General features: G+C 52.5%; 7 protein-coding genes across 7 annotated transcripts; 4 read left to right on the top strand and 3 right to left on the bottom strand.

The window, feature by feature from the left end:
• Nucleotides 1-25: 25 nt before the first annotated feature.
• Nucleotides 26-4,666, bottom strand: BDV59DRAFT_169520 (translation initiation factor 3 subunit CLU1). The gene is made up of 4 exons (XM_073688264.1): nucleotides 4,312-4,666; nucleotides 4,163-4,228; nucleotides 4,048-4,103; nucleotides 26-3,978 (listed from the first exon to the last, which is right to left on the bottom strand). The coding sequence occupies exons 1-4, from the start codon at nucleotides 4,346-4,348 to the stop codon at nucleotides 391-393; spliced, it is 3,747 nt and encodes a 1,248-aa protein (XP_073551759.1). The 5' UTR covers nucleotides 4,349-4,666; the 3' UTR covers nucleotides 26-390.
• Nucleotides 4,667-6,386: 1,720 nt separating this feature from the next.
• On the top strand, nucleotides 6,387-8,855 carry BDV59DRAFT_82896 (ATP-binding protein). Its single transcript, XM_073697163.1, has 4 exons — nucleotides 6,387-7,143; nucleotides 7,218-7,583; nucleotides 7,634-8,216; nucleotides 8,272-8,855. The coding sequence occupies exons 1-4, from the start codon at nucleotides 6,854-6,856 to the stop codon at nucleotides 8,725-8,727; spliced, it is 1,695 nt and encodes a 564-aa protein (XP_073551758.1). The 5' UTR covers nucleotides 6,387-6,853; the 3' UTR covers nucleotides 8,728-8,855.
• Nucleotides 8,856-9,006: 151 nt separating this feature from the next.
• Nucleotides 9,007-10,126, top strand: BDV59DRAFT_198440 (uncharacterized protein; the record flags this gene model as incomplete). Its single annotated transcript, XM_073693157.1, has 2 exons — nucleotides 9,007-9,325; nucleotides 9,381-10,126. 2 exons carry the CDS (start codon nucleotides 9,007-9,009, stop codon nucleotides 10,124-10,126), a joined length of 1,065 nt encoding a protein of 354 aa, XP_073551757.1.
• BDV59DRAFT_82860 (RTA1 domain-containing protein) lies at nucleotides 9,900-11,767 on the bottom strand. Its single transcript, XM_073697162.1, has 3 exons — nucleotides 11,216-11,767; nucleotides 11,067-11,159; nucleotides 9,900-11,016 (listed from the first exon to the last, which is right to left on the bottom strand). Exons 1-3 carry the CDS (start codon nucleotides 11,427-11,429, stop codon nucleotides 10,430-10,432), a joined length of 894 nt encoding a protein of 297 aa, XP_073551756.1. The 5' UTR covers nucleotides 11,430-11,767; the 3' UTR covers nucleotides 9,900-10,429.
• A 731-nt stretch (nucleotides 11,768-12,498) lies between these two features.
• On the bottom strand, nucleotides 12,499-15,296 carry BDV59DRAFT_198438 (putative phosphoketolase; the record flags this gene model as incomplete). The annotated part of the gene is made up of 7 exons (XM_073693156.1): nucleotides 12,499-12,536; nucleotides 12,584-13,409; nucleotides 13,462-14,082; nucleotides 14,140-14,449; nucleotides 14,498-14,650; nucleotides 14,702-14,936; nucleotides 15,095-15,296. 7 exons carry the CDS (start codon nucleotides 15,294-15,296, stop codon nucleotides 12,499-12,501), a joined length of 2,385 nt encoding a protein of 794 aa, XP_073551755.1.
• Nucleotides 15,297-17,116: 1,820 nt separating this feature from the next.
• BDV59DRAFT_82843 (putative nucleoside-diphosphate-sugar epimerase) lies at nucleotides 17,117-18,348 on the top strand. Its single transcript, XM_073697161.1, has 2 exons — nucleotides 17,117-17,742; nucleotides 17,797-18,348. The coding sequence occupies exons 1-2, from the start codon at nucleotides 17,287-17,289 to the stop codon at nucleotides 18,049-18,051; spliced, it is 711 nt and encodes a 236-aa protein (XP_073551754.1). The 5' UTR covers nucleotides 17,117-17,286; the 3' UTR covers nucleotides 18,052-18,348.
• A 1,719-nt stretch (nucleotides 18,349-20,067) lies between these two features.
• Nucleotides 20,068-21,850, top strand: BDV59DRAFT_82810 (putative acetate kinase). The gene is made up of 6 exons (XM_073697160.1): nucleotides 20,068-20,538; nucleotides 20,588-20,902; nucleotides 20,963-21,025; nucleotides 21,082-21,154; nucleotides 21,205-21,582; nucleotides 21,640-21,850. Exons 1-6 carry the CDS (start codon nucleotides 20,159-20,161, stop codon nucleotides 21,676-21,678), a joined length of 1,248 nt encoding a protein of 415 aa, XP_073551753.1. The 5' UTR covers nucleotides 20,068-20,158; the 3' UTR covers nucleotides 21,679-21,850.
• Nucleotides 21,851-23,308: the final 1,458 nt, after the last annotated feature.

Here is a 23,308-nt window from a genome sequence, read left to right as displayed (position 1 = left end):
TCATTACTTGGAAGAGGCTGATTGCGCCGGTAAAGGATGATATTGCAACCACCCATGCGTATTTCATTCAGATGCATATAAATCTCATTATATAGTACACAGACACACCAGAAAATTCCCAGCATGCAAATCGCCTGACCTTGCTATGCACTGCCCGCGATGGACCAACCCAAACCACCAGAGTAGAGAGCTTTCTACAGAATAAAACAAAAAAACAACCCAACCAGAGAAAGAACAAGGCTGTCATCCCGCTCATCCAACATATCAATCCGAGACAATGACGTCTCGACATAGTATATCTAACTGTTAACACAGGTCAGGGTGAAAGGAATATAAATTTTCTTTTATGTAACCCAGAAAGGACGAAAATAATCAAAAGAGAACCCCAGCTTAAGCCGACGACTTCTTAGAGCCACGGAGCTTGGGGTTGCTGGCGGCAGCCCGCTTCTTCTGCTTGGAGCGGGAAGAGCTGGTAGTGTCGCCGCCTTCGATGAACTTCAGCAGCTCATCAATGCTACGCGAGTCCAGGCTGGTGCTGGAGCTGGCGCCGGCGGTCTCGGGGGCAGTCTGGCCGACCTGAGGCTGCACCTTGGTGCCAAGCGTCCGGGGAGTCATGTTGATGCGACGCAAGCGGCGAGCCTGGATGTCCTTGGCGTGTTTGGCAATCGACACGGCATTTTGAGTAAGCTGCTCCAGCCAGGTCTCCGCCTCCTTGGTGTTACGGTCGTTGGGACCCAGCTGCTGGAGGAAGATGTTGTAGGCGTCGCGCATCTTTCCGACGGCGCCCTTGGAGTCCTGGTCGAGAGCCAGAGCCTGGGCGAGCTGGAACAGGATAGTGGCGGTGTTGATCGACTGCTTACCAAACAGAGACTCGCAGACGACAAGCGAGGCCTCGAACCACTTACGAGAGTCGGCGTACTGCTTGAGGTGCTGCAGCATCACGGCGGCATTGTTCATGGTTGTGATGGAGTCAGGGTGGTTGGCCCCGAAGATGATCTTCCACAGGTCCATGGCGTGCTTGATGTAGGCCAAAGCGGTCTTGGTGTTGCCCGACGAATGCTCGAACAAGCTGAGGTTGAGGTAGCTCAGGATGGTATCGGCGGAGTCGACACCCAGTGTACGTTCGGTAACGATGACCGCCTTGCGGGCCAGCTCCACGGCGGCCTCCTTCTCATCAGTCTGGTAGTACAGCATGGACAGCTGATGATAGAGCTTGGCGACCTCGGGGTGCAGAATACCGTAGATCTGCTCATGCAGAGACAGAGACTCCAAGATGAGCTCCTGGCCCAGCTGCTTCTGATTCTGCATAAGCGAGATACGTCCGGCTTCCAGAGCCTCCTCCGCAAGGGAACTGCGAGGAGAAGCATCCTTAACCAGAGGAACAACATTGACGATGTCGTCCACAACAATGGAGAGGGCAGACTTTTCCTCGACAGCAGCACGGGCGGGAGAGTTGGAGTCGCCGCCCTTCTTCTTCTTCTTGTTCTTGCTGTTGCCACTGTCATCGTGACCGTTGACACCGTTGGTGACCGGACTCTTGGGGAGATCAGCCTTGGCGAATACGAACTCCCGGGCGCCGAGCTGGATACCCAACTTGATGGCGATGTCACGGAGCAGCTGAAGGTGTCTCAGGGAGTTGTGCCATTCAGCATCCAGAGTGAAGCGGTATCGAAGGATAACCTGCTTCTCGATGTCGGCCCGGAGAGAGGCAGGGGTGGCCTTCTCGAAGGAGAAATCGCCCTCAGGATAAACCTCGCGCAGGGAGGAGTCGATCTCCGCGCGAGGGTTGGCATTGACATCGGCACCGAGGAGGCAGTTGAGGAGGTGAGCAAGGCAGGAGGCAACGAAAGGAGCCGGGACGTTGCGGAGATAGTTGTTTGCAATATGCTTGAAGGCACGGGCGATCATCTCCTGGACAAGGAGGGTAGTCAGAGCGTCCAGACGAGCGCCCTTCTCCTTGGACATCTGAGCCAACTTGCCCAGATAACGGATGTTGATACCGCGCTTGTGCAGGAGCTGGCTAAGGGACTGTCCATCCATGGGGAATCCAACGTCACCATCGTGCAGATCTTGGACCAACTCGGGCATAACCTTGAAACGCAAGAAATCGCAGGTATCCCGGACCTCCTTCTCATCCTGCGCCCACTGTTCCTTCTCTTCGGCGGTCTGAGGGACCTGGCCGCTGCAGACATCGGGGTTCAAAGCGAGGGAAAATCCAGAGATATCAACGCGCTCCTGTTCCAGAGCCTCTTCACTCTTCTCCTCGGAACCCTCCTCCTTGGACTCAGTCTCAGACTGTTCCTTCTTGGCGGCTTCCTTGGCGCTGCGGCGACGCTCGACTTCGGCCTTCACATACTGGCTCATCTTGTGTCTCCAGTACGACTCAACCAGCTCGAGTCTCAGGATGGACATGCGATGAGGGTACACATCGCTGCCCGGTTCCTCCTGCCACATGATATCCAGGGGAGTGACGCGGTAGAGATCCAGGACGTACTTGCGGCCATCGGTACCAAGAAGACCCTTGGTCTCGACACTGCCCTCCAGATCGTGACGCTTTCCATCCTTGTCCCACACGGGGTGCTTCTTGATGCGCAGGGCCTTGGACAGCTTCTCGAACACGGGGGCGAAGTCCGGGTGGGTGGCGACGACATCCTTGCCCTCGACACCGCCATAGTCAATCTGGTTCTCACCAGGCTCCCGCTGCTTGAAGATACCAGGGACGATGCTCTGACCCACGATACGCTTGCCAAGGTAATCCACAACAATAGTACCGGGGGTGAAGAGGCCATTGATGTCGAGCTGGTTCACAGCCTTGATACCAAGAACATCCTTGCCGACGGCAACACGAGCCGCCTCATCACCACCTTCCGAAGCGAAGGTGCCAACTCCATCAGCACCAAAGGAATAGAAGATGTTGTTGTAGACGAAGATCTGAGCATCACGCTCCTCCGTGGGGTTCAGAGGAGCGACCTCTCCGCGGGCGACCAGGACGGCACCGCGGGCAGCAGCCTCGTTGTAGTCAGCGAACAGCTTGGAGGTCAGGCGCTCCCGGAAAACACGGTCCTGGACCGTTTCGCGGGGGAGTTCCCGGGTGGTCTGGAACTCCTCGTTCCAGTCGCGCAGAGTCTCGGCGTTGTCCGCGCCAGCAATCAGGTAGTTCTCCTGAGAACGAGTGATGTCCGGCTGGTGGGCGTTCACGTTGGATGAGGGAGGAGGCACAAGCCAGGGGTTGTTCGGGATAGCGTTCTGGAAGGGGAAGGTGGTCAGGAGGTCCTTCTGGTTGTTGGCTTCCTGCAGGGCTTCGAAGGAAGAGTTGAAAGAGGGAGACAGCTGAGAGATCAAGGTGAGAAGCGAGTGCGCGCTGCGCTTCTTGGGGACGGTCTTGGGGAAAGGATCGAACTTGGCATTCGAGGACTTGTTAACGTAGAAGCCGGACACGTGGGAGGTGATCTGGAACTGCTCGCCCTCGTTGGTGGTGACCTGGAGGTAGAGCAGGTGGCCCTTCTGCCGAAGGTGGTAGGGGGCAGGGTTCCACGGGGAGAGAGAGATGGACTTGACCGTCTTGGGGAGGGGCGCCTCCGCACGAGGAAGAATGGTCTTAAGAGAGGAAGAGCCGGCAATGTCGTACTTGGTCAGAGAGTGCTCCTTGTCGGAAGTCTCCCCAGCAGCGGCCTCGGCGGCAATGGCGTCGTGGAGCGACAGGCCGGCGTTAACACCCTGGATGTTGTCCACGCGGTCACCGGCGGCACCGACCAGTTCTCTCATGCGAACGACATGCATGCGGGCCTCCTTCTCAGTGTAGGGGTCCTCGACAAGAACGATCTCGGAGTCGGCCTGGAGGTCGGGCACCTCCGACAGCTCAACGAAATCGTTGATGCGCTTGCCGTTGAACTCGAGATGGAAGCAAGTGTATTGGAATGTGCTCGGGAGCTCGACGATGGATTGACGGACATCCTGAACTTGTTCTTGGCTCGACACCTGGAGGGAGATTATGTTAGGGAGAACTCCTAGGCATGTTCTGTTCAAACCCGGGAGCTAGTAACCCACCATCACCTGGATCTTGTAGGGCTCATGGGGGAGCTTGACCGAGATCTGGAAAAGGCCTGCGGAGAAGAGGGTCAGTTCGCTTTTGGACGGACCAAGCTGTTGAGAAGATACATACCTCCGGCATTCTCCTCAGCCTGCTCTCCCTCAACATTGGTTCCATTGGCGACCTGCTCAGGAGACTCTGTAACAGACGGTTAACCTGGGGGAGTCCAGCGCACCAGAGGCTAGCCATTCGGGCGGACGGAACGGCGGGTGAGGACATGCCTTTCGAGTGCTCCAGCTCACCATTGGTCTGGGCCATTGAGACGGTTTGGAAGAAGAACGAGAAGAAGGGTTGGTAAGAGATAGAAGAATGAGGCGAAGAAGAAGGGTGCCAGTGTCGTTGGACCGGTCACTCGACACCAGGAAGCTCAGGACGGGAAAAGAAAAAGGATATATAGGAAGGGAAAGGAAGAAATCAAACGAAAATACGATTGAATGAAGAAAGGATATAGTACAAATGGACAGGGCAATGGCAAACACAAACCCCGTACCGGACCACGATCAACGAGAAAGATGGAGAAGAGGATCAGATGAAGCTGGAGAAAATCCGGGCGGGAGAAAATTTCGCGGATGCGGAAGACGCTCGGAAGTGCTCGGGGAGGCCCACTACAGTTGGCGGGCCGAAGGGTGAGGGTGTTGAGATTTTTCTGGTAGAATCATGTAGATCGTTGTCAAGACTCAATTATTGACAGAATTCTACAGAGTCTTTATTTGTTTGCAAGTTTCTGCCAGCTGGAGATGCTGTATACCTCGTGGAGGGGGTTAGTCAGCGCACAATGTATAGCTGACTCATCATGTACTAGTTATCCAGGGCGGAATTATGCACTCAGCCAATTCGGCGGTTCCCTACGGGGCACTACAAGTCGCCGTTAAGCGGCGATGGCCTGAAACTAGAAACTTGGTTCATTGATTTGCCTGGCGACGTCGATGGAAGATGCCAAAGCAACCATCTACACAATCACGAGTGGCTTGATATGGCAGCCTTGGTCTCTAGCAATTTCGCCATCCATGATCCCATGAACATAGCACTCACCGACAAGGGAGTACGTTTCAGTCTGTGACCCGGATGGAAACCGCCCTAGAATATCCTCATTCGCCGGTCGTAAGAGAAGCGGTACCTGCAGTCCAGGTACGACAAACACTTTGTCATTAATCGCGGTATTCTCTCCTCCAAGTCCGATATATCCCTTGTCTGTAACAAACATTTTATGATTGGGGGTAAAGACGTGGTATGTGTGGAACATGTAATTTGTTAGAGCTGGAGCGAACTTGGTATCGGACTGCCCTTCGACGACATTCTCCACCTTGGAGTCTTCCGTATCAGGTGCGTCCGGGTTACAAGGCTCTGCAGGGCCAGAACAGTAGAAACCGAGCACTTTTTTAAGTTCGTCAATCTCCTTTCTACTGGCCCGTCGGCTGGAGTGTAGGGTCAAGCAGCTGTCCAAGCAAAGTGTTCTCCACCATGCCTCTTTCAAAGAGCATCCGGATGGGTACGCCTTGTGACTATAGGAGGAAGTACGAACTAGTTCCGTCCAGTCTTCCAGGTATTTATATCTTTGATCATCCGGGTCCATTGCCTTACCAACGCCCGAAACCCAGTCCACCTGTACCCCAGATAAGGAAAGACGGTTTCCCTGGACGACGGGTGCAGTCTGAGGGAGATCGCCACAGGAATTGAATGAAAGCAGGATGTCAAGCCAGCACTTGCGAGGGGATGGCATAGTTTCACGCCAAACAGTCCAGTCGATCACCCATGACGGAAGACCGGGATAGCTGTTTCTCTCACTGGAGAATACCAGGGGGAGCAATGATGACGTGCGCGTGATATACTGACCGCTGAGTTCCGTATACACTCGCGCGGCCGGGGCGTCATAGTCCGGGACTATCATTGACTGATCGGAGGCGAGTCCAAGAAGAGAATAGATCCTATCCAAGTCCAGCGCAGATCTTGCATGGTTGAAATTCAGGCAGAGCTCCAACAATGGGGTGCTTTGCCCAGACCTGTTGCGAACCCGTATCGAATGCACTGGCGAGAAGCTGTTAAGAAAATACGATACTGTCGTGAATAAATCAAGCCTGCTTGATGTGTAAGATTCAGCCTGTGCACGTAGTGTATCCCTTGCTCTGATAACACCAAAAGGAATCATTGAAGACGAATGGCTTCAGAGGCCGTTTCATAAAATAATTTAAGCTTGAGTATTAGTACCACGCCACCGACAGGAGCTTAAACCGATCTACCTCGACAGACAATGTATATATAGTAGTTTCCTCACAGAGTACTTCAAATAGACAGTACCCATAGGGATTAATTCAATATTTGTAACTGATTATCTAATAATCAAGAGTGTCTATACTACTCTGCTTTGTTCGCCCGTATCCACAACAGCCGTGATGCACCGCCACACTGACTCAGCCACGGTGTTTATCGGAGAATTCATGGATCGATCGATGGATGCGATTCAGTTTCTTCCACCTCCCAACCTTTCACGCTCTTTTGCTTCTCCCTTCTTCTCTCTCTTTTCCTTGTTCCCACTCAGTACTCTCTTTCGTATCCCTGTCGTGGATTCCCTCGTCCTGGGGATCCCCCTCGCAATTCTCTTTCTCATTCTCCCCTTCCCCTTAAATGTATCACTACGTCACCCTGTTGGCAGACCGTATCTCCCTCTTCCAGCACCGTCCGTGGATCGGTTTTATGAAATTTGCCATACCGGAATATATTCGCGTCTGAGACCGGGGTGACTTTGCTCCCATTGAATACAACACCATGCTTCTGTCGATGTATCGACATGTGCCGCGGTCCCTCTCTCCCATCGTAAGGCCGCCGCGGGTCGTCGCCATCACCGCCAGATCTCCCAAATTGAACCGCCCTCTCCCGGCCTTCCATTCCGCTCGCGATTTCTCCGCCTCCTCTCTCTGCAATGCCCCGGATCCGTTGGACCAGGACGCCGCCGCGGGAGATCGGGGTTCATCTGACCCCGATCCTACCCTCAAAGGAACCATCCTGCGCATGTTCGAAACGGCCGCCACCACATTCGCCTCCATTGCCGTCCTCGGGTATGAATCTGGTCCAAATCACCGTCGTGTAATCGGCGGCTGACTGAACGAGCACCCTCGCTGACGCATTCCAGCATCGCCGGATACTCCTACCACCAGTACTACAAATACTTGATCCTGCAGAAGATGGAAAATGCCTTCAAGCCTGGGGACCCCGCCCTGGAGGTCGCCGGTGTCAAGCCGAGCGGTCAGGATTATCACCACGAGGAACATTGGGTCCTCCGGGATGAACAGCCCCGGATCGACCAGATCATCTCCGGTCACGGAGGCGGCCGCTACTTCCTCATCATCGGCGAGAAGGGCACTGGAAAGACATCCATGTTGCTCGAGGGTATGCGCAAAATTGACGGCGAAGGATGCGCCATGTTTGAAGCCCACGGTGATCTGGAGATATTCCGCATCCGCCTCGGAAAGGCTCTGGACTTTGAATTCCATGAAGAGTAAGATTCGTTCCCCGGTTATTACGCGACTCTTACTAACGCACGCCCAGCTACATCGGGAGTCTCTTCAGTATTAAGGGCCCTCGCGATACCACTCCGCTCCTGGATATCGAACGTGCCTTCAATAAGCTCGAGAAGGTGGCGATGGCTAGAAGAAAGAGCGGTAAAACTCCTCTGATCTTAATCGTCAACAGCACCCATCTTGTCCGGGACGACCACGACGGTCAAGACCTTCTGGAGATGATCCAGCAGCGCGCCGAACAGTGGGCGGCGAGCAACCTGGTGACGACTGTTCTGAATAGTGATGACTACTGGGTCTACGAACGCCTAAAGCGGTACGCAACCCGCATGGAAGTCATTCCCGTGTCGGACCTGCCCAAAGAACGGGCAATCGACGCCCTGCGGCGGTACCGTAAGCAGTACTTTGGCGAGGAGCTTTCCTACGATATCCTAGAGCAGGTATACAACAAGGTTGGCGGCCGATTATCCTTCCTCAACCGTGTCGCCAAGGCACAGGACTTCATGAAGCTCTGCAACAGCATCTGCCAGGCCGAGAAGACTTGGTTCCTGAACAAGTGCTGGATCCTTGGCATGGAGATGGACGACGATGTCATGGACGAGCAGAAATATTCGGTAAGTTGGCCTGGTTTACTTTCGCATGCCAGAATCGACCACTGACGACTGGTAGTCCGCGGCAATGGTACTGGCCAAGGCTTTGGTGGATAAAGAGAAGGAGATGGAGAAGACCTACGACCCCCAGATCGGCCACATTCTCCCCCAGATCCCGTTGCACGAGGCGCGGGAGATTATGACGCGAGCGGATTTCATCCAAAAATACGACCACGACAACATCTTCACCATTGACTCGCGGGCAATGGTGCGCGCGGATTCCGTGCCGATGCAGAACGCCTTCCGCGACATCTGCTCCTGGCCCGGATTTGACGAGCACCTGGAGGCGACTCTCACGCGGATCGGAGACATTGAGAGCCTGGGTCGCACCCGCGAGCTGACGATCAAGGACCTGTGGAACCAGGGCAAGTACCAGCTGGCGATGCGGGACCACAAAGGACGCGAGAGCGGCGTTGCGGAGTTTTCGGTGGTGGAGAAGCCGGAGGAGGATGACGAAGGGAAGAAGGACGACTGAGGTAGGCTGTACAGTACATTGTAAATGACATGAACCGGCTCTAGGTACCTAATCCAAGGAAGAAGGCCGCGTATAGAAATGAAAGACCTTGCGATGACCTCATACTCTCTGGTGACATCATCACTGCTCACCGCCCGCCGCGCAACATTCCGTCATCTCCTTCATTCCATCCACTCCCTCCTTTTCCTCTCCAACTTTCCTCGTTGCTCGCTGTGGCTCGTCTTCTCCGTCTCGTTCCTCGCTGTCGCAGCTCGCCTACGCTTCGAACCTCCCTGCGCAATGCCTCCACGCAAGAAGGAACCGCTCTCCGCCGCCAGCGCGGCCGCGAAAAGCACCACTCACAAGGCGGAAGAAGGCGCGCGCAAGCTGCACCAAAAGTCGATCACGAGGGTCGAGCGCATCCCCCCAGCTGTGCGCTTCATCCTCGTCGTCCTCAGCAGTCTCATCATGAGCTCGACGCTCTTCACGCTCACCTCGCGCGCCACCCTGGGCGAGCTCGGCCGCGTGAGCAAGCATCTCGAAGAATGGTGGGAAGTAGCGGGCCTCATGGCTTGGAAGGCCGTCGAGGTCGGACTGGCCTGGATACTCGGGTTTGACGGTGAGCGGCCCATCTACCCAGACTTCTCCAGCTCCAATTTCTAACGCACGTCCAGGGCGCGATGTCACCTCGTTCATCTTCCTCACCCACCTCCCAACCTACGCCCTCCTCGCCAGCTTCTACAATGTCCGCCCGACCTCCATCCTCCTCGCCTACACCATCACCCTCGTCACCACCTCCCTCCCGTTCGTCCTCCTGCGTCACCCGTCCGCCGTGCACGGCGACCTCGCACACAGCTCCATCGTCAACCGCGCCATCCTGCAAGATCGCCTGACAACCATCTATACCACCGTGGCCGCGACTTCCATATTCACCACCGTGCTCTACCTCAGCTACGCCACCTTCCTGCCCACCCGTCTGGTACTGCACTTCCACGACATCCCGGACATCACTGCCGTGCACGCCGGCCCAGAAGGTCTCCCCATTCTCTTCCTCGCGCTGCTGCCCGCCGGCTGCGCGGCGCGCGACTTCCTCTTCGTCAGCTCCGCGGGCAGTGCGGCCGCCTCCCGCACAGCCGAGGATGACACCGCCGGCGCGTCCCCTGCCGAGCGCGAGGGCGAGTACCTCGCCTGCGCTGTGTACCGGAAGACCTGGGGCCGGCTGCCGCCAAAGACGAAGGTCCTGGCGGGGCGCACGCTCGTCCTGGCCGCCGTGCTGTTGCTCAATACTGTTGTGCAGGTGGCTGGTACGGTGGACGGCGTCGATATCGAAGGGGCGGCCGCTTGGGGTGGAGTTTGGGCTGTCGGGACGGTAGTTGTGGGGACGCTGTTTGGGTGGATTGAGGGGGTGGATGGGATGTGATGTGTTGTTGCTGTGGCGCTTTTTTATTTTCTTCTTACTCTCGTGCTTGTTTCGGTTTCGTCGATCATGGAGTATGGTGATTGCGCGGCAGTTGGTTGGGCATTGTCTAGGTTAACTGCTGGTCCAGTTCTCATCCGTTATGGTGTTTCTGTGAGACTGTCTATGGGATATTGGTTCATAATGTCTATGAATGGTTCGGTGAAGTTGTCATTACTCGATGATTATCCCGTCCGTATCTAATAATGCACGCTTAATAACATATATCCAAGGAAAGAAGTAAGGAAAGCGGGTGCGTGAAACCACTCAGTACATCTGCATGGTCTCGCCGTCGCTGAGAGGCTGCGAGTGGACATGCTTGTTCGACTTGGGCATGATGAAGCCCGGATGGATGACGTTGAAGACCACGACGGCGGCGACCATCATGGCGCCATCAAGGGCGATGAAGTACCGCTCCGTGGTGATGAGGTAGCCTGACCAGCCCTCGGCCAGCTCGATTGTACGGTAGATGCTCCGGACGTAGATGCAGAGCACGGAGAAGATCATGGCGCAGAAGAGCGGGATGAAGGAGCCGTCGACGGTCTCCCAGAGGCGGTAGCGCAGGACGCGGCGGACGTGGTCAGCGGCGCACAGCACGAAGACGCTGATCGAGAAGAGCTGGAAGACGATGCCGGCGACCATGATGTGGGTGCCTGGCGCGGTGTTCCCGTTGACCTTGTCGGACTCGACGGAGGCGAGACCGCCGCCGATGGCCTGGATGACGAGCGAGATGACGTCGCAGGTGCAGAAGATCCAGAGGTACAGGTTCGGGCTCATGATGGAGGACTCGCGGCCCAGGATCTGGATGAAGCGGCCGAGGAGGACGTATATTCCGGCGGTAAAGAATACGGGCGCTGGGGGGTCGGTTAGGTTATGCGTCTGAGACTGGAGGTGGGCGCCTCACCGATGATCAGCGTAGAGATTTGCATCAAGAACGCGGTCATGTTATACGGGCATTCCGAGGACCATGTTCGACCAGCCCAACCTATGATCTCCGCTATACCACACCCCGTCGTTAGCGTTACGCGGCGAAGTATAGGATGGACGACATACTCAGACAACCAACGCTGAAGACGGCACACCACCACGTTTTCGACCAGGTGAACTGGATCGTATGCGCGATCATTGACAGGCCGAAAAGAACGAGGAACACGATGCCAGCCGCCTGCGAGGGCTGATAGCCATACGCGGTGTCTAGTCCGTCAATGAGAGGATGACAGCTGCTTTGCAGCTGCTGTCTGAATTCGGGAGTCACGTATTGCGACATTTTGTGGTACAGTTGAATTAGTTCCGTGGAGCGGACACAGAGGCAAAGGACAGAATGAAGGGGATGGCGAAATGGAAGAGAGCGACGATTAAACTACGACGGTTATATTCAGAATGCAAAGGAGAGGATGAGAAGAGACCGAAAGAGTGGCTGAGCCTATAGCTCCTTTGATATTGTAACATGTAGAAACGTCTAGGTTGAGGAACCAGGAACTGATCCTTCAGAATCTTCCATCCTGTCCAACGTAATACGATAGGGCAGTGCAAGCCCGAATTCCACAGGCAAGTCGGGAACCGGATGGATTCACTCGGCCGTTGTTTTCTCCCATCACTGGGCACCATGGTTGACACCGATGGGTACCGGCGGAGACAGCCGCCGTGACGAAGCAACCTGATTGATTCTGCCGGCGATCCGGACAAGATTCGGGCCCAGCGGAGAAAGCCCTAGGGCCAGGCAAACATCGGGTTTCGTCCCCGGCATCAGAAGAATTGGTCCGACTCGCAAGCTCCTCCCATTTGGGTTTAGATCTGAGCCCCAGCGTTCCGAAGACACCGAAAAGCCTCAATATCGCGAGGTCTTGGTATAGAGTATATAGGCAGCCGACATCTCATCGCTGCGCCATTCACTTGCGTGTTCACATCGCTGTTGCCAGTATATCTAACAGGCAAGCCACGCGTTCAAAGAAAAAGGCGCCTCAAGTCGGTCTGTGCGGGAAACGTGACGACTTTAATAGGTTTTATAGAAGCTGTTCTCGTGTAGTGATCGGGACGTCGGATTCCTGACTGCGTCTGCCTGGCAGGATGGCTAGACCCATCATGATGGCGCTGAGAGTAGATGGTGAATGGAAGAAGCCTCGTCTGTTTCATCAAGTTGACTTTTCATCACTCGATTGATCTGGATGGAGCAACCCCTTACGTCAGCACTAACCCTCTTCGGGGAACACCGAATATATCTCCGACTACGAGGATTTGATCTTTCTATGCAATAACGACCTTTTGGGCGTCGAATTATGGGCAATACTACGGTACAATCGATGTATCACCACGATTTTATCCTCTGTACTCCCGTCCTACTCGAATTTAGGCATTGTATACATGTCATCTGGATCTACTCAAGTTAGCATCGGCACCAATCAATCAAAGGCCTGAACTCACCCTTTCGATTCGCAAGAATATACTTGCGGGTATCAACCATATTCTGCGTCAATTCCATCGAGAGTTCTTGCTCGCGAGTTCGGACTCTCTCGTTCGACCTGGAAGCTCCCTTGACAGCCGCCCGTGCCACATCAAACCGAGACGTCTTGTTCGCAAGCATCATATCGAATGGCGTGGTGGTACTTCCCTCCTCTATATATCCAGCGATACTCACCCGCTCGAGGCGTGGACGGCCAAAAAGCAGGCCTTGCAATTCATTCGGGTACCCATGATAGTTGAAATGGATGGGCTTGTCGGCCGTAAATAGATTGTCGAACGATTCGGTTGTCAGAGCATGCGGGTGTGCCCCTTCATTTTCTAGAATCATCAGGTCCGTCACGTTGATTACCCGCAGACGAAGCTCGGGGCAACGCTGTCGTAGAATTGCGGCCGCGTAGATGACCTCGAACATCACTTCGACACCGATTCCCACAAGAACAACGTCGGGGTTGAGGCCATCGTCCTTGCTGCAGAACTTCCAGATAGAAGCACCCGCTCGGCAGTGGTTTTCTGCCTCCTCTGCGGACAGGTAGACCGGTGTTGGCTGCTTTGAACCCACCATGAGGTTGACATAGTTCTTCGATTTCAGGCAATGGTGGAGGGTCGTCAGGAAAGTATTGGCATCTGGCGGAAGATACACCCGCGCAGCGGTTGGTTTGAGCTTGAGGACATTGCCAATGAATGATGGGTTCTGATGTGAAAACCCGTTGTGCTCCTGTCGCGTCCAAGTGCTGGTCTCGATGTAGTTAATGCTAGCTACATCTTGGTGCCACCCTGTCTCGCGGGCCTGTCCCCAGTATCAGCATGCAGCGGAAGGAAAAAAAGCAGTCTCGACATACCATTTTCATAAATTTGGCGTACTGCACCATCATGGTGTGGACGATCCCCAGAAAGCTTTCATAGGATGGGAAGATGCCCACTCGGCCTGTTAGCGTATATCCTTGCATGAAGCCCTGGCACATATGCTCGCTGAGCACCTCAATGACTCGGCCGCCTTTGGCATTGGAGAATTGATCCCATTGAAAATTTCTGTTGGTGTGTTCGAGGGCGGCGGTGAGCTTATTGCTTTCCAGTTCGTCCGGAGAGAACAGACGAACGCTGTGCGGGTTCAGAGTGAAGACTTTGTCAATGAATTTGCCTATGATCTTCATGGAACTCTCGTTGCTGCTTTTCTCCACAGTAAACTCCATCCAGTCTGGAAGATTGGGGGGGATGTAACCCTTATATGACTCCGCGCGCAGACCAAGTTTTTTGGAATCGTCCGACGGAATGATCGACTTGACCTCTTCAATGACGTCTCCGGACTCGGTAAAGAGTTCGTGGGGAATGTACGAGGAGAGCCATCTTTGCAGTGCCTGGAGTTCTTCCTTGTCTTTTTTTGCGCCGGGAAGAGGCACCTGGTGTGAATGGAAAGACCCTTCGATGAATTCTCCATGCAGCTGCTTGGGTCCCGACCATCCCTTTGACGTGCAAAATCAGCCACGGGCCCACTATAGTTGGAATAGATGATGGCATACCTTTGGCGTGCGCAAAATGATCATCGGCCACCGGGGCTTCATGATCGGCTTGCCAGAACGAGCTGCCTGTTGGATCTTGCGAATTTCTTCCACCGCCCACATCATGGAGCAGTGGAGGTCGGTATCGATATCTTCGATATTTTCAACGATTCGCACCTGATACCCGAATCCAGTAAAGAGTGTCACTAGTTCTTTATTGTCCATACAGCCGTAGATGGTCCGCTCGCTGATTTTGAACCCGTTAACATGCAGGATGGGCAGCACGGCCCCTGATTCTGCAGGATCGAGGTATTTGATTGCATGCCATGACCTGGCTTCTGTTAATACAAGGTCGACAACCAATACGCGAGAAACTCACGTGGCAGTTGGACCAGTCTCGGCTTCTCCATCACCAACGACGCAGGTGACAATTAGGTCTGGGTTGTCCATGGCCGCACCGAAGGAAACTGAAAGGGCATATCCCAGTTCGCCACCCTCATGGATAGAACCAGGAGTTTCCGCATTTATATGACTTGGCAATGGTTAGCTCTATCTGTCCACCCTTTCGAGCTTTGTAACTAACCTGGGCAATCCGGCAGGGGTGCTGAAAGTCGAGATGAGACGTTTGAGACCTTCGCCGTCACGCGAATAATGTGGGTAAAATTTCCCCAGGGAGCCTTCCAGCCACAGTGCGGCTAGAATACCCGGTGCACCATGTCCAGGCCCCACGACGTAAAGCATATCCAGGTTGTGTTGTCGGATAAGGTAATTCATATGAGAGTATACTAGGATTAATCCCGGACAAGTTCCCCAGTGTCCTATGACGGCGCAGTTAGCATCATGGATGATTGGAGATGGTTGATTTGCATCAAGTCACAGATTGCTCACCAAGTAGTCTAGGTTTGATATCATCGTGGACTAAGTCCCGCTCCAAATAGACATCGTCCTGCAGGAAGATCATCGCTACAAAACGAACCTGTTAGCTTTGATAGCGCCATCAATTGGTTAAACTTGCCTGCAGCAATATAAGAAGCTGCCCGGCGGAACTTCATCAACGCATCACAAGCAGATTGATCCAGACTTGTGCGTTCAAGCTGGACTTGAAGTTGTTGTACCACATCGGGAATATGCGACGGAGTAGCCTCGGGGTTGGGCCGATCGATTACTTCACCCGGCATTGTCAGTGATCTATGATATGTCGTATGGTTTGATGGTCGTCTAGATAAGCAGGGATATCAAGCGGTGTCTAGAATTGAGGTAGTTCTGCGATCGGGGATCAGTGTAAGGGTCAAGCATCGACGAACAATGCCGATTGATTCTGAGCGTGGAGGCGGCTAGAAAATATAGATTTATCGCACAGGGATATATTTATTGGAATATGGATTTAGACAGCCTTGAAATACTAAGTAGACCCAGAGTATTGTGGTTCAGTGGGCTATACGTCACAATGAGAGCACTGACATCACCGGCTTCACCTTATCTCATCGTCCTCTTTGCCAGAATAAGGCCACCAAACATTTATCGTTATTCTTTTTAATTCACATCTAGATAAATAATTGAGGCGCAAGTAAATTTACTCTATATATTATTATGTAATTGCACATAGTCGTGAAATAGGTGGAAATAGGCTGTTTCGCAGATAAAGTTGTCTGGTATAAAGGGTATAATGCTATCCCTTCCCCTTTCTTAACCAAGGATCCTCCAATGGCTCTTTATTTAGACCTTGCTCGGTTTTTGTGTATCCAGGTAAATGCTCTTCAAATAAATCTAAGGGAGCCTGCGTTGTCTTCCAAGCGAGTTTCAAGGGTTTCCATGGTTCGAGCGTCAGGTATGGGTGCAAGACCCAGCCATTTCCCTGCAGTAAATAGCGGTTAGAGTGATACAAAATAAGAATTCATTGTCTCTCGGCTGAGACACGTTCAGAACGCACGGCGACAACCATACCATTGTCGTCCCAAAAACCCGCTCTCCTCTCAGGATTTTTAGCTAGTAATTCCGCATGAGGGGGTAGAACCGATCGGCCCTGTAATCAGGCAGCTCCTCCTCCTCCGTCGGATTATCAGTCTGGATAGAATTGTAACCGCTAGTGGGTAATTTCCGGGGCTCTTCTGCAATTCTAGGTCGTGAACTGGAGGTAAAAGCTTTCAGCGTAGAATTGATGCCAGGCCACCGAGACGGAATTCTAAGTCCTAGGGCGTGAGAAAGGGGTTCGTCTTAGATCTATATGTACAAGACGCGGTGGTAAATAATGAGCCATAGCAAGGGACCTTTCAATGGATCTCATCGTTGAGAGACACATTCTGAAGCGACCATTTTACGCCGTATTGGTTGTCGTGAACAGGCGTCATTCCTGGTGAGAGTCAGCCGCGTAAATAGTAACAATGATTGGCCAATCACAAGACCATGCGTCGAATTTATTCCGGTACTATCGTCTTTACATCTGCCGGACTGTTCTATAGTTGCCAGTTATATGATGGCCATGCTCCAGGTCTAAATCCATTACAGATTATCAATGGGTTCGCACGGTCCCACTTATAAGAAACGAACCATAGCCGACTAAGAAGCCGATTATATAGTTCCGCTAATAACTGGACCAAGCAACCAGCCATGCAGGCGAACATTTCTTATCAAGATGATGCGAGTGGCGCAAAAATGACTTCTTACAATCCCCCGAACAAGTACTCCGTAAGCCCAATGCTAGCAATGAGTGTTCCCTAGAAACCCAACTGCTTTCGAGGTCCATCTCACACTTGCTGTCTAGTTGTTGCCATCGTTCGAGCCTCCACTCGCACATCTAAAACACGCAATGATGAGTAGTTGGCTGATAGGCTCCAATTAGGACAAATCGTGTTCCAACAAGATTACAGAGTAATCGTTGGCGTGGGTGTGCGGGTCAAGAATGGGAAGGAGGCTTTGGAAATCAGCGCTAAAGCTGCATGCATCTTCCCCACCTGCGGTATCTCTCTGGGGCCAAAAGTCGATGACACGACACCAATGACTTCTAACGAGTAATTTAAGGGAGGAGGCTGTCGATCATTTTTGGGCATTCTTTACGAGTCGTCACCCGCACGGTAAGAGCCCTTTCTGCCACTTGCAATGACCACATACTGCTCGAAGCGTTAAACTGCCCTACCTCTGTATGTCTATAAAACTTCTGCAAACAGAGTTATGAAGGTAATTCTCGCTGGTGCGACTGGGTTTATAGGACAAGAGGTTCTGTCGCAATGCCTGGCCCATCCCTCTATCACTTCTATTGTCGCCTTATGCCGCCGTGAACTCCCCATTACCCATCCCAAACTCCACGTCCACTGCATGCAAGACCAGGATTATCTTTCCTACTCAGACCCCCAGCTCTCTGCCTCTCTCCGCGGCGCGGACGCTTGTATTTGGACGCTAGGGGTTACACCGTCGCGCGCTTCGGACGAACAGGTCTTCCGGCGGGTGACATTGGAGTATACCAGCCAGGCCGCCAAGGCCTTCAACGACGCCTTTACTGCTTCAATTGAGGCAATACAAGGTGCCTCCGCTGGCCATAAATTTCGTTTCGTGTATTTTAGCGGCGGAATGGCTGAGCGGGACCAGTCGAAGCCTCTGTGGTTCAATGCGGCCTATCGTCGTGTGAGGGTATGACTTCGATTTTACGCACAAATGGGATCCTAGATATACTGACTACCCTAGGGTCAAGCAGAAAACGTCCTTCTAGAGGAAGCTGCTGCTCACTCAACGACTTTTGAGTCATACATCATGCGCCCGGGCATGGTGCTGAGTCGCCAGGGGTCATTTATCGATCGCGTCCGGGGCCTTGCACCCTCAGTGCGGGTGGACGTGTTGGCGCGGGCGGCTATTGATGTCACTGTTCAGGGACATTCGGAGAAAATCTGGGAGAACGCCCAAATTGCTGAGTGGAAAGGTGTTGGTGGTCAAAATGATTAGGTAGAACTGTGAAACTGACCGTACCGATCCACCGTCAGGGATTGGAGAGACGTGTTTCGCATGCCTTCGCAGAATATTCCCTGAAAGTGTTATAGAACCGGTCTGCACATAACACTACCACCGTAGAATCTTTCGCCTCGGGCTCATAGTTAATTCTCTGCCCTTGCTTTTTGTTTACGGAACTCCAAGGGGCTTCTGTCCCGTTCGCGCCAGGCTGAAATCTGGTGGAAAGCCAGCGAGCCGCTATCCATTGGGAGGTTTCCGAGGAGGTTGATCTCCAATTATCTGATATTCTTCGTCCTCTTTAAGTTCGCATTTGGACTCAACAGATGTAAGTTGAGTTGCATGACTGAATCGGTCTTCTGTATATCGTCACTTTTCTTGATCATACAGGGGCTTCGTACACGTTTCCCAAGCAAGCAATCCAGGAGGGTACTATGTTACATCTCGAAAAACAGAAAGGCTCCGTGGGAGAGACGGAAGATAAGATCCAGGCTGGTAAATAGGCTTATAGGAACATCCAGGGTATAATCGGTAATTCTTGAGGTATATTCGATGGAAAGGAAGTCAGGCCAAAGCGGCTAGTGTCGAGTTGGAGATTCTGTGACATATCACGAGAGCGACCCGTCGACACGAAGGCTGGCAGTTTGTTCGAAAATTGCTTGACTCGTTTTCTGTTCAATGAATACAAGGGAGTCATGTACGTCTAGTCTTCGAATCCTTACGTGAGTCACTGGGACCATATTGCCTGCGATGGCAAGATGGTGTAATGCCCCATAAGATTTTCCAAATAATCCTCCAAGAAATGCTCCAAGCACTTGATTATCTCCACACTGAATGCCATCTTATCCATACTGGTAGGTATTCGCAGTTGTGATGGCCAACAACGTGGTTCTCATTCAAGAGCAATGGATTTGAAGCCGGATAACATTATGGTACGCTGGAAGATCGTGAGCTCCTGTCCCCAGGATGCTCAAGATGAGTTTGAAAACCCACTATCGCAGAAGCCGTGCAATGATGGACGCATCATCTATCTGTCTCGTAAGAACTATGGACCACTGAAGGACATTGTCAGACTTATTGAAGTCGTCGACTTTGATCTAGCAGTCCAAGGAGATTTTACACAGGATGGTTGTATCCAGGCCGAGCTATATCGTGCGCGAGAGGCCATTCTTGATAGAGGGTACACATGTAGTGCTGATATATGGAGTCTGGGAGTTACGGTACGCAGTGTCTCCCAAACTAGCGCAAACAATTAACAATTGAATGAAGCTGTGGGATTTTCTAGAAGGACGAACACTGTTTGAGGCAGTTGATCCACGTACCGTTGAAGACTATGACAAAATGCATCTTGTGTATATAAAATCACTTTTCGGTCCTGCCCCCAGCGACTGCATTGGCCGCGGCAAGAGGACGTCGATGTGGCTGACGGTAGAGAACTCTCAACTAAATATCTTCATATATGACTAACACTGTATTTCAGGAACACTCCAAAATGAATACTTATCTCTAACAAATTTGGTTTTGAAAGCCCCCTCTCCCAGGTTGATGGGGAAGAGAAAAGGCTGTTTATCAGCTTCGTCAGCTGGATTATCCAATGGAAACCCGAAGAGCGAAGTATAGCGAGGAAGCTACTACAGGATCCGTGGCCTCACATCGACTACCCACAAATATGAGCATTCCTTCCATCTATGTTCAGCGACTAGTCTGTCAAATTCAGCTGTCGTAGGCTAATGGTTGAGGGGTGTTGTTAGGGACAAACCATGTAAGGGTATTTATGAGATCACGAACTTATAGTGGCGGATACCAGAGCTCGCGGGATAGTAAAAGCGTGCAACTGCGGACACATATCCTCCTCGTGAAAAGGGATGAAGGCGAAGCACCAATGGATTGAGTAGGTAAATATCTATCTCGATGTTCCATAGTCCTGTACATAATGCCGGTCAGTCACGTGCATACAATCTTATCTCATGCTTTCAAGTATCTACGTCATAGATATTAATATAGTGCCAGCAACAGACGATGTAACCCTGAAACTCGCCAGAATCAAAATCCCAAAGCCCAATTGTCTATTTCCCCTGTCTGCCATAATCTGTCGTCCACCAACATGGCTCCCAAGTCGATTCTCGCCGTCAACGCCGGATCATCCTCCGTGAAGCTTACCTTCTACACATATGAGAAAAGCCCTAAGGAGATTGCGAATGCCCAGATCTCAGGCATCACAGCTCCCCCGCCGACGCTGAAATACAGCCACGGGTCGAAGACCCGCAAAGAGACTCTCGACGAAAAACTGACTACCCCGCAAGATGCGTTCAAGAGTCTCCTGCAACGCTGCTTTTCGGACCCCGAGCTGTCTGAGGTGGCCGGCACCGACGATCTAGCTTACATCTGCCATCGGGTCGTGCATGGAGGCGATTACGATCACGCAGTAATGATTGATGATGAGACATATCACCGGCTGGAGGAACTTGAAGACCTGGCTCCATTGTAGGACTACCTCGCTCCGTTGATGATAGAGCTGACAGTGACTGTTAAGACACAACTACTCGGCGCTGGAAATCATCCGCATGTGTCGAGATGACTTTCCGTCGGTCAAGAGCATCACCTTCTTTGACTCGGCCTTCCACCAGACCATACCTGAATGCGTGCGAACCTATCCCATCAACCAGACAATCGCTCGGACAAACAAGCTCCGCAAGTATGGGTTCCACGGCATCAGCTACGCGTTCATTTTGCGGTCTGCGGCGGAGTTCCTCGGTAAGCCCGCGAACCAGACTAATCTGCTCGCATTGCATCTGGGGAGTGGTGCATCAATGTGTGCCATTAAGGATGGGAAATCAGTAGATACTACGTAGGCCTGTGCCTTTCCTAGGAGCGGTCACATCGTGGATATGGCTGACTGACGGAACAGCATGGGACTTACCCCTCTGGCTGGCTTGCCCGGCGCGACACGTAGTGGGGATATTGATCCTTCGTGAGTATCATTGTCCTCATCTTCTGAAGATATATACGTTGACATAAGTGCACCAGATTGGTATTCCATTATACCAGCGACGCCGCGGCTCTGAGTCCCTCCAGCACCAAGGAGATGCACATCAGCACGGTACGTAACCTAAATTGCCTTTGCTACAAAGACCAGGCTGACCAAGCCAGGCCGAAGAAATTCTCAACAAACAATCCGGCTGGAAAGCCCTGACCGGCACGACGGACTTCTCCAAGATTGCAGTCGAGAACCCTCCTTCGCCGGAGCACCAGCTTGCGTTTGATATCGTGGTCGACCGTATCCTGGGATACATGGGCAACTATTTTGTCAAGCTGAACGGACAGATTGATGCTGTCGTATTTGCCGGTGGAATTGGTGAAAAAAGCGCCCTATTGAGGAAGGCCATTATCGAGAAGACCCAATGTCTGGGATTTGCCATTGACAACGCTGCAAACGACAAAGGGCCAGCTGACGGACAGGCGATCATGGATATTTCGAAGAAAGCTGGAAGTGGTCCGCGGATACTGATCTGTCAGACCGACGAACAGGTGAGTCTATCGAGTACAGGGTATCCCAGTCCTGTGTTGCTAACGATATCCCTGTAGTTTGAGATGGCATATGGCTGTTTCTCGAGCTATGGGTAGTGCATCCTTCGGGGGCTGGCGTATTAGACTGGTAGATACTTATTGGACTCGATCACTGTGCTACAAAAGTACCTCACGCAATATATACGAGATAGACATGTCACTGTCTCTGCACATATATACAACGTGCAATCATATAGACCTTGGATGTCATAACAAGGCCCCTGACATGGTTAGTTTAATGAGGGAATTTGTAATTTCTCAACCACCGGCATGAAGTCTGGCGTAATCGGAGATATGTCCCGGGACATTCTTTCATCGATCGACCGGGCCCCCCGGATTCCAGCATTCGTCTGGTGTGGCTGGTGGTGGCGATTCCGCATGGATAGCAAAGTAAATGTGAATTAAAGGGAAGTACCCAGTACCTGGTCATTTCGTATGCTTTGTCGCATGTGAGGGGTACCATATACCAACCAGTGTCTGCAGAAACACATAGCACACCTCCCGCATTCCCGGGACGAGCGTGCAGACATTATGGAGGCCGTCCCTGCTGAGTACATGCGTATAATCCCCATCCCACGTACAGCCACAGCAAGCTGACGGGTCAACTGGGTCCATCGATCCTTCATGCATAACCCGTCCTTCCGCGGCACCGGAAACCTGGATAGAGGCAAGCCTGCCATGATCGGCGGGATGCATCCGGACAAATCAATGCCGTCCGCTACTCCCCACCTGATGGAAGGGATGAATAGAATATGGATTCGAGAGGCTTTATTGTTTGTCAATCAATCATGGATCGCCTCCCTCGCGTCCAGTGTAGGCAGGCGAAACGCAATGGGATTCCCTGGACTAAGGACATCTCCGCCACCTGCTAGGTAGGTGGTCTCCTGACTGGGGGATGGGTATGTCGTACAGAGCACGTCAATGCACTGCCCTGTGTGGGCTGCAGAGCATCGTGCTGGCTATGGATGGGTGGGTGAGTCAGATTCATTCTTGATGGATCAGAGTGTCAGGATGGCTGATCGACTGAACTCCGCCGATATGAGTTGGGAGCTCCCGCCACCTGTCGTCCCCCATCGGATGCACAAAGTACCAATCTAGGGAGACTAACATTCCACGGCCACCACCTCTGTCCCCAGCTGCACCCCGCTGCACGATCATCATGAGCCAATGCAGCTAAGGTAAATCCCCTGTCGGGGTTCAGGCCCGTGTTAGATCCCAGAAACCCGAAGGATGGATTATCTCCCAGTTATTCGTGAGGCTGAGGTTGAGGCTGAGATATTTCCCATTGATCTTTCTTTCTTTTTCTCATTTTTGCCTATTGTGCAAAAAATCATTGCCGTCAGATCGATTTCAAAATGATGAGCGATCGGCGCGTAAAATCGAGGTATCCAGTTGACAAGAGCCTAAAATCAATGATGCACGCTGTCCTCAGTCAAGACATCCAGGTCAAGTGGATCAGGCCGCGGGAAAAGGTTGGGGTACTTTCCCCCCAATTATATCCAGACGGATCTGGGTCGGTCGTCTGTATATTCCCCAGCAACCAGAGGAAGTGCTCGATACCCAAACAGGATAAAGGGCGTGAATGGTGATCCAGAATTGCGGGTGGATGCGTTAGTCGGCGATTCCTCCGTGGGTCATCCCGGACTAGGTTAGTCTTGGGAATGGAAAACATTATCAGAGAAAGCTA

The sequence above is a fragment of the Aspergillus ambiguus genome (assembly GCF_047715705.1).
Source record: "Aspergillus ambiguus strain CBS 117.58 unplaced genomic scaffold BDV59scaffold_3, whole genome shotgun sequence".
Taxonomy (NCBI): Eukaryota; Fungi; Ascomycota; class Eurotiomycetes; order Eurotiales; family Aspergillaceae; genus Aspergillus; species Aspergillus ambiguus.
This window is presented reverse-complemented; position numbering and strand designations above follow the sequence as displayed.